At 49.3% G+C, this 9,169-nt stretch overlaps 1 protein-coding gene across 1 annotated transcript in view; it reads right to left on the minus strand.

The window, feature by feature from the left end:
- Nucleotides 1-8,765, minus strand: part of Srrm4 (serine/arginine repetitive matrix 4) — a 157,248-nt gene extending 148,483 nt beyond the window's left edge. The window contains exon 1 of the mRNA XM_021163443.2: nt 8,280-8,765. Within this exon, the coding sequence (XP_021019102.1) occupies nt 8,280-8,410 (131 nt within the window). The 5' untranslated portion in view covers nt 8,411-8,765. The remainder of the gene's footprint in view (nt 1-8,279) is intronic.
- Between the last annotated feature and the right edge of the window lie 404 nt (nt 8,766-9,169).

The following is a 9,169-nucleotide window of genomic DNA, read 5'->3' on the forward strand; positions in this document are numbered from 1 at the left end:
AGAGAGAGAGAGAGAGAGAGAGAGAGAGAGAGAGAGAGAGAGAGAGAGAGAGAGAGGTTCCAGTTCAAGGAACCACTGAGGTTCACACACCAGGCCATGAGACATAGACAAGACTCATCCCCCTGCCATGTTGGGAACAAGATTTACCACCAGAATTCAGAGGCCTAAATAACATCTTTTCCAGGGTCCTAATCTGATGGGTCAAGCTTAGGATCAGAGAGACTGGAAAGTTCACTGCTTAGCTTTAACACCAGCAAGAGCTGCACTGTTCAGAGCCACCTCTGGCTGCCTTAGAGTCTGGGCAGAAGTCCACAGGAGCAAATTGAAATAGGGACCCAGGAAGCTAGGATGCACACCCCCTGGGGGGAATTGGGAGTTGAGAGACTTTTTACCAGGCTCACAAGATTTCCCTTGATCTGGATCCTATTGCATCTTGGGAGGCATCTATAGCTGCTACTCCTCCTCTCTCTCTCCTGTTCTTCAGATGGCCCAGGCACGCTTCCACCCCGGGGCCTGTCCCTCCCTGTTTCCTCTCACTCTGATACTTTGTTTCCACTTGTCTTCCTAGCCTGCTCCCTCTCATCCAGGTTCCTGCCGCCTACTACAATCCACAAAGCGGTTTTCCCCCTCACCCTACAACCCGGAAGCATCACCCCATCTTCTATTTGCTTATTTATCTGGTTCCTCATTCCGGTTTTTTTTTTTTTTTCTCTTCCAGAAGAGCAGGGACTTCCTGTTGCTCGATTACTGCTACCGTACTGTGTAGTATCTCAATAAAAACAGTTGCAGGCTTGCATGGGTGAAAACACAACTCAATGTCACAGCGGAACGCAGCTGCTTTTGCTTTGTGGATTCTCTTCCCCGGTGGCAGTGCTAATGTTCGATGTCTGTGGACTCCCTGCCACCCCTCCCCCAACCATCCCTGCTTGCTCAAAGAACACAGAATGCATTTATATTAGCTATCTAGACCATGAAGGACTAGAAACCTAATGGCCCACACCAGAGACAGTGCCCTTGAGCCAACAACGGCGAAGTTGGATATTTTGTGGTATATGAGCCATTCCCTTCCAGTGCCCCCCCCAGGTGATTCCCCCCCGCAGGTGATGCCCCCTGCAGGTGATGCTCCACACAGATGATGTTCCCCCACAGGTGATACCCTCTGCATGTGAAACCCCCTGCATGTGATGCCCCCCTCAGGTGATGCCCCCCACAGGTGATGCCCACAAAGGTGATGCCCCCCACAGGTGATGGCCCTCCTTTTACTCTCTGAGACCCTCCTGAGCACAAAGGCCCCATTTCTTCCTCCTCATCCTCACATCTCACCGGCAGATTAAAATAAGGAGAAAAAATGAAGTCATATCCATTTCACAGGTCAGATACTTAGGGAGAACTCCAGGCATGAGCAAGTGTCCCCGTGCCACACTGGCTGTCTCTCTTCCCTGTTTGAACCACATCCCTGTACCTTCCTTCCCATCCCCGCTGGAGTACATAAACCCGACTACTCGGAGTCTCCTTTTCTGAAAATTATGAAGCCCTTGACTGAGAGAAGCCGCACTTCATTCAACTTCTCCTCCCTGATGGGCCTGGCTTGCAGGAATAATAAAAACTGTGATTTATTATTGATAACAAGGACGACCACAGAAGAATCGCTTCCCATGTGCCAAGCAGGCAGCGCAGCCCATAAATGAGCTCATTCAGTCCTCTCAAGGGTTCTTTGAAGTGGGTTGCTATTATTAGCCCCATTTTATGGATGAGGAAATCGAGACTGAGGTGGTGTGGCTTGCCAGAAGCCTCCTAGCCACCGTGTTTGAAGGTAGTAAGAAGCGTTGGTTTGTCTCCTTTGCCTGGCAGATTCTGCACACAGACACAGAGCTCCATCTCTTTAGAAAGCTGCAAAGTCACATTCAGAAATAAACAGAGGCACTCAACGACATAACATACTCAGGTCTGATGGCACACGCTGTCACCTCAGTGCTGGGCAGACAAGGACAGGCCGATCTCAGGAGCTAACTGGCTGGCCAGTCTACCCGACTGGGCAAGTTCTAGAGGAGTGAGAAACTTTGTTTGAAAAAGAAGAAAAGAAAACAACAGGTGGAAAGGTACCTGGATCATAACATCCAACTTAGTTTTCTGGCTTCCCGTGTGCACACATATACACACATGTGCACGTGCACCTGTGTGAGCACACACGCACACGAGAGAGAGAGAGAGAGAGAGAGAGAGAGAGAGAGAGAGAGAGAGAGANAGAGAGAGAGAGAGAGAGAGAGAGAGAGACAGACAGACAGACAGACAGACAGACAGACAGACAGAGACAGACAGACAGAGACCAGGCACAGACACACACTCACAGTCTTGGCATGAAGAAGATGCAAAGCCGGGGAGTCTGAACACCCCATGAGCAACCTTCCATGCCTTAGAAGAGTCTCAATAACAAGCCACTGAAGAACTCTCGCTAAGACCCTGCCTATTCTACCTTGCAGGAAGAACAGATCCAGCTGTCCAGAAAACTGGAACAGGTTTGTTTTTTTTTAATTTATTGTGACCCTGTACCATACCTGAGGTACTCAAGGAGCGTAAAGTCCATTACTAGGGCCTTATTACAGAAATTAGGATTTGGGGGGATGCTCCCCACAACGGGGTGGCTTGCCAGTAGCAGTCCATGGGGACCCAAAAGTCCGATGGCATTCGATCTAAACTCCTGACCTCTACTGGATCACATGCCTCCTCCTTGAGCCAGCCAGACATCTTTATCTGGGGAGCATCATTCTGACAGGAGGGAGAGTTTGTTTGTAGCATAATATGGTTCAATGGCATTGATTAGAATCCTCAGAGTGTCAGATAGAGGTGGGACTGGGAGAGAGAGAGAGAGAGCTCAGCTTTCCCCAGACTGGAGCCTCGTATATTCGAACAACTCATCCTACGTCCCTTGAACATCTCCCCACTATGCTTCGTTAAGATACCACAGTTGTCAAGCAGACACGGAGGTAATGTCGCAAAGGGTCCCAGACACTAACCCCTGTGCTATTCAGCAAATTTCAATCTTTCAGATGGGGAAATGTTTGACCCAAGCAAAGTCACTCCCTTCCCCCGAGAAGAGCATGTATTCATTGCCAGGGCAAGCATTTTCTGTGACCCTCAGAACATTGGCTCTTAACCACGGGTTGTCAGTAAAGCACTATCCAAATGCCCCTCACCCTGATCCCAAAGACAGAGTAAGCACAATGGTGTGAACTGATTGCCTGTCGCGGAGGGGAGTCTCAAATTAAATGGTTCAGAAGCATTTTTTTCTTCTGCTTTACAATTTGGCCATCTTTCCCCTCATGCAGCAAAACCTCCAATAGTTTGGAATTTATGAGCCTTTGGACAGGGACTGGGCTCTAGTAGGTTTCTGGAGTATTCTGCATGGAAGGGATTTTCGAAGAAAATTAATAGCTTGCCAAACAAGTAGAAAGGGGAGTGCACAGTCTATTTAAGAGGGGGTGGGAGGGAGCGGGGGTGGGAGGGTGGGGGAGGGTGGGCTGCCATTCTAGCCCTCAACAAATGCTCATCTGCAAACAATTCATATGCTAACCTCAAATGATGTTTACACGTTCATTAAGTCCCCTGCTCTGACTTTATTGAGATGATGATCATGGTTTAGGCTAGCTTCTGCTGATGGGGAACTTCTTAGGTACAAACTTTTTTGAGGCTGAGAAAATTAACAAAGGAATTAAGGGACCATCTAACAATGTTCTTTGGTGGGGATGAGAGAGCTCCCTAAATGTTGTTGATCTTACTGATTCCTGGGGTGGGGGTGGGGGTGGGGTCCTTGTCAGGTATTATAGGGTGAGGTTTGACCTCACTGGACCTTGTCTTGGATTTCTTAGGGTTATCTCTGCTAGAATTTAGAATTTCTATTGTATATAATTGTTCATTCTCTCTCTCTCTCTCTCTCTCCACCACCACCACCTTATGGTTTCAGCTGTCAACTTGACACAACCCAGAGTCATCTGGAAAAAGGGAGACTCAATTTAGAAATTGTTACCATCAGACTGACCTTCGAGCAAGTCTGTGGGGGCATTTTCTTGATTAATGATTGATGGGGGGAAAGCCCAACCCACTGTGGGAGGGGCCATCCCTGGGCTGGTGGTCCTGAGTTCTATAAAAAAGCAAGCTAAGCAAGCCATGGGGAGCAAGCCAGTAAGCAGCACCCCCCCATGGCCTTTGCATCAGTTCCTGCCTCTGGAGTCCTGCCTTGAGTTTCAGCCCCGACTTCCCTCGGGGATGGAGTGTGACTTGGAAATATAAGAGGAAATATACTCTTTCTCCCAATGTAACATATGGTCAGTGTTTTATAACAGCAGCAGGGAAGCAAACTTTTTCTTTCTCTCTCTCTTGGTTTCTCTCTTACACTCCCTTCCTTCCTCACCGCCCCCCGCCACCCACCACACACACACCTCAGAGTCTCACCATGCAATCCAGGCTGATCCTGAACTCACTATCCTCCTTCAGTGTTTCCAGGGCTGGGACTGCATGGTTGCACCTCTAAGCCTGGGTTTCCTATTTTACTCTTAAGATGTTCTTGATATGAATAAGAAATTCTGTAATTACAGATTTGATTTACAAATCTGTTGATAATTACAAATTGAGATTTGACAAAACTCAAAGTGAAAGCATGGTATCAAAAAGTTTGAGATTGTCAATTCCCAATGTCACCTATACAAACCAAAGGCTATTATTATCTAAGGTGTTTAGAGATCATTTCAGATACTTCTTCATTGTGCCTCCCCCAGCTCCCCCCCCAACTCAATAACCAGAAGGGAAAAGAGTTAGCCTTCTGTGCTGGTTAATCTCAGCTGTTAACTTGGTAAGAGCTAGAGCCACTAGGGTGTTGGGCTTCCGGTCATGAAGGAAGGAAGGAATCTTGATTAGGACAATTGAAGAGGGAAAACCATCACTGTGGGTGGTGCCATTCCCTGGGCTGGGGCTGGGGAAGAAAATGGATGTACCTGAATGTTATCATTCTGTTCTTGGCTATGGATTCAATGTGATCAGCTTCCTGAAGCTCCTACCCTAATGACGTCCTACCGTGTTTGTTGTTTTACACGCTGAACCTCAGGCTGAAATTAACCCTTTCCCTCTTGAGATGCTTTTCAGTTTTTTGTTTGTTTGTTTGTTTGTTTGTTTTAGAGTATCAGGAAGAGAAAGAAACTAAGCTACTTACATGGATGTGGAACTCTGGAGTCATCCCTACTTGATCTGATGTGTATTAATGTCAAAGCAATTGAACTGAACTTTCATAAGTTCAATTGCTAGCATTATTTGAGGGTGAAATGAACCAGAACTGGAGACTTTTTGTTTCCTTTTAGCCGTTATGAAGTTCCTTCCAGGACCAAGGTCTATCCATCAGAGACTGCACGACACACACATTGCAGAGTTTTACCCGGCTCAGTCCTCAGCGCTGGCTGAGATGGTCATGGGTACAGTTTTATATTTTCAAACTGACAAGCAGGGGAGGTGAGGTGAGGTGAGGTGAGGTGAGGTGAGGTGAGGTGAGGGTTCGGAAGCTCCAGGACAGCACCTGGGTTTGTCTGGTGCTCACTCACGGAAGCACGGAAGCAACCACGATGGTACAAGGTGGTGTCTCCCTGTGCTCTCTGCCCACTGAGCCAGACATCTGCTCGAAATTTGATACATGTTAAAACTCTGCCTCATCAAGAATGCCTCACGGGAGGGGGAGGGTTGGGGGAGGGAAGGGAGGAGCCAAGGGGGAGTCTGCTTAGGAAGCTGTTGTCTGATGTGTGTATGTTGCTGTGAAATCGACAACTTAAAATCCATACCTCAGCCCCAGTGCTAATTTGTCTGCAGCCACAGACTCACAATATACAACGGAGGGGACCTCCATCTCCAATCAACTATGAAGTGTGTAACCAACAAGACTGGCTGGTGGTTTACCCCTGCCCCTCCCCCATCTGCCCACGGACAGTGACTTGTGCCAGTGCTCTGACCGAGCTGGGCTTGGCTCAAACAGCTTAACATTTCTCACGAGAACCAGTCTTGCCTCCAAAGGAGTCACGGGGTTCTGATGACCTATGGAGTATCCTTTCCCTTTCTCCTCCTAAGAGCTTGACTTTGGAAGCATGACATTTCCATCCTCCTCCAGTAATACAGAATGCCGGAAGGGAACCGGGAACTGACCGTCACTGCATGGGTCGGATCTTACAGTCAGTCTGTTGAAACACAACTAAGCCCAGTCCTTTATGGGAGCTTGGATGTAAATGTTCCCTGAAATCTCCACCCTGGATTAGATAAAACATCTACAAGCCAGAACGCGCTCTACAGAGAGGAATTGCCAGTCACAGGGGTATTCTTGTATAATACCAATCGAGAGCTTTATGGAACTCTGACGTAAACTTTAAAGGTGTTCTTCAGTGCAATAGAAACCCCAGGATGTTAAAATCTATCAAGAGTGAGGAAATACCGAGGGCCCATGGAACTCTTTAAAAGTCACACACAGCTTAAATGAAAATGAATAAAAGCTGGAGGCTAGGATGTCTCTCTCAGTTGAGTCATATGATTGAAGCTATTGGCAAGAAAATGGTATGTTGGTAACATCAGACAGACAGACAGACAGACAGGCAAACAGACAGGCAGAACCATGAAGGTTCCAAGCATGGTAATATTAGGGACACTCGTCTAAATGAAAACAACAGCAAGAACCCGATTTCCTGCCCGTGTGCCCATAAAATAGAAGATCATGGACCAAACACTTCTGCCACCAGACAAATTTCCCCAGGTCCCACCTGCAAGGCCATTTTATCTGGCCACTGTAGCACTGACGTGCCAACAGTAAATGCAGGGAGGTGAAGCCGGTGGCAGAAGACCAGGGACGTAAAAGTGCTGACGTCAAACTCTCCACCAAAAACCTCTGAGCAAGCAGACAGTGCCAGCTCTAATGACATCTGGTGTCACATGTACCCCTAGACCCCCCCTACCTCTCCAGCCAGAATCAGTGGGCTTCTCCCCCCCCCCACCTCCGTGCACAAGTCTATTCTGCTTACAGGATCTCCATTCCGCTGGTCCTTCTTGCTTCCTGTCTACCCATTCCCCCCACACTGGATGTTCCATTTGTTTAAAAGACCTGTTTGAGCATCAGTGAGAACAAAGAAAAGTTCCTGGATGAGGGCTTACTCTTCTTGGATCTATTTCTCCAGTCGACCCCACACTTGCTGGGAAGTTCAGAGTTAGTTGGAGCTGGATGAGGCATCTGTCAGAGGCTCTTTTCCCAGACATGTTTTCCATCTAGTCCCTAATGCCGCCTGCCAGGATTAATCAATCCTGCGAGCGCCCCCCCCCACCCCCACCCAGATCGTCCCTTTAACTCTCAGAACCACTCAGCCAGCAGCAGCAAGAGATGAGTTTTTATACAGCCTTGATTTTCTCTGACAGAGGGCACAGCCCTCTCAAATTCTTCTGAATCTAACGATCTAGGAAAATATTGGGTATTTCTCTGCCGTGGAAGGCTCTGTGTCCCCTCAACCCCCTCTTCTCTTCTTTTTCTCCTGCCTTTGTATTTCTTCCCATCCTCTCCCCTCCTATCTTTTTTTAAACTACTGCTCCAGCACCCCAACTCATTCCAAAGCTCAAAGCCACCAGATCCTTAAAAAATAAAATAAAATAAAGTAAAACTTTCAGTATTATCTTCATGCTGACTTTGAGCTTTAGAGTTTTGGTTTTGGGTGCTGAAAAAGAAAGAATTCAACACCAGCAGCAGCCTAGGCTAAGACACGGAGGAGGGTGCTGCTTGGAGCGAGTGTATCTGAGGGAATTGCATATGGGCTTTTGTTGAAATGTTCAGAGCCCCGCTAGTTTCTGGGCTGAGGGTTAGAATGCTTGTATTGAACACTGGCTGAGCTGAGTTCATGTCTTGTACAGCATCCCCTGACACCTCAAATCCACCACTGCTTTGCTCCCCTGACCTATGCACTTGGCGATAGCTCGAAAAGTTTTCAGTCAAGTACGTACCCCGAGCCACACCGCCCACCCTAAGAAAGCAAGGGGGTTTGCATAGGAGGTGCGGAGTCTGTGGGAGTGTTGTTCCCCGTCAAAGAATTCCTGTCCCTTTTCAACAGCCTCTCCCTTACACAAGCGATAATTTCTCATGTTCCGGCCTGAGGTACAACGGGCATAGTCCAGACACCCTGTTCCAGTTGCCTGTGTCCACCGGTCAAGATTCTGGGACACAGGCAAGAAAAGGGGGGAACCTCCCAGTGTCCCTAACTCATGAACGAGGTCATTACCTTGGCATCGGCTTGCGGGCTGTGATACTGGCGACGATGATGCTCTCGGGACGCGGAGTGGCCACTGCTTTGAAGGTCCCTTTCCAGAACTTCTCAAACAGCTGTTTCTCGCCCTGCTGCAGGCTCGCCATCCTGAAAGCCCAAGGAGCCCGGGAGCCTGGGGCGCTGTCCGAAGTGCTGAAACGTGGATTACAAACCCGATGACACGCCCTGGGCTCCGGGGCGCTGTCCGCGTGAAACCCCCAAGGGGTGGGGTGGGGAGAGAGATCGGAGTTCAGGGCGGGGGATGGGATAGAACGGGACGTCTCCGGTTAGGCAGGCAGCGGAGAAAGAAGGTGGTCCCCCGACTGGGGTCACCTCTTGGCTTGGCTCTGAGCTGCGCTGGGAGCAGGCTGAGCTCCGTGTTCTCGGCGAAGCAAAGCTAGCCGGCTTTCTCTACCGCGCAAAGAACAGAGAGGAGGCGACCGGGGCGTCTGCCGTGCGTGCGCGTGTGAGCTCCGGCGCGCCCGGGTTTTGTCTCTTGCACAATGTGACGTTGGAAGGGGAGGCTGGTCGCGCGAGCTGTACTTTCCTCCCTCCCCTTCTCCGTCTCCTCCTTCCCCAGCAACCCCTCCTTCTCTGGCTCAGCCTCCCGCCGCCATCTGCATAACAAAAGCCCGCAGGTCTGAGGAGGAGAAAGGGAGGGGCGAGCGCTTGTCTCTAAGGCCCCGTGGCCACTGAGTTGTGACTCTGACCCCTCTGAGAAGCGACCCCAACACCTCAAACAGAATCAAAAAGGAGATTCTCTCTCTTAGCCCTCACCCTTCCTCCATCGTCGCAGGCCTTCCCCTCAACCCTTACATGCGCACTCCCGGGCCTGGGCCACCTCCCTATCCTTTTGCAAGACTTGG

This window comes from Mus caroli, chromosome 5, assembly GCF_900094665.2.
Source record: "Mus caroli chromosome 5, CAROLI_EIJ_v1.1, whole genome shotgun sequence".
Lineage (NCBI taxonomy): Eukaryota > Metazoa > Chordata > Mammalia > Rodentia > Muridae > Mus > Mus caroli.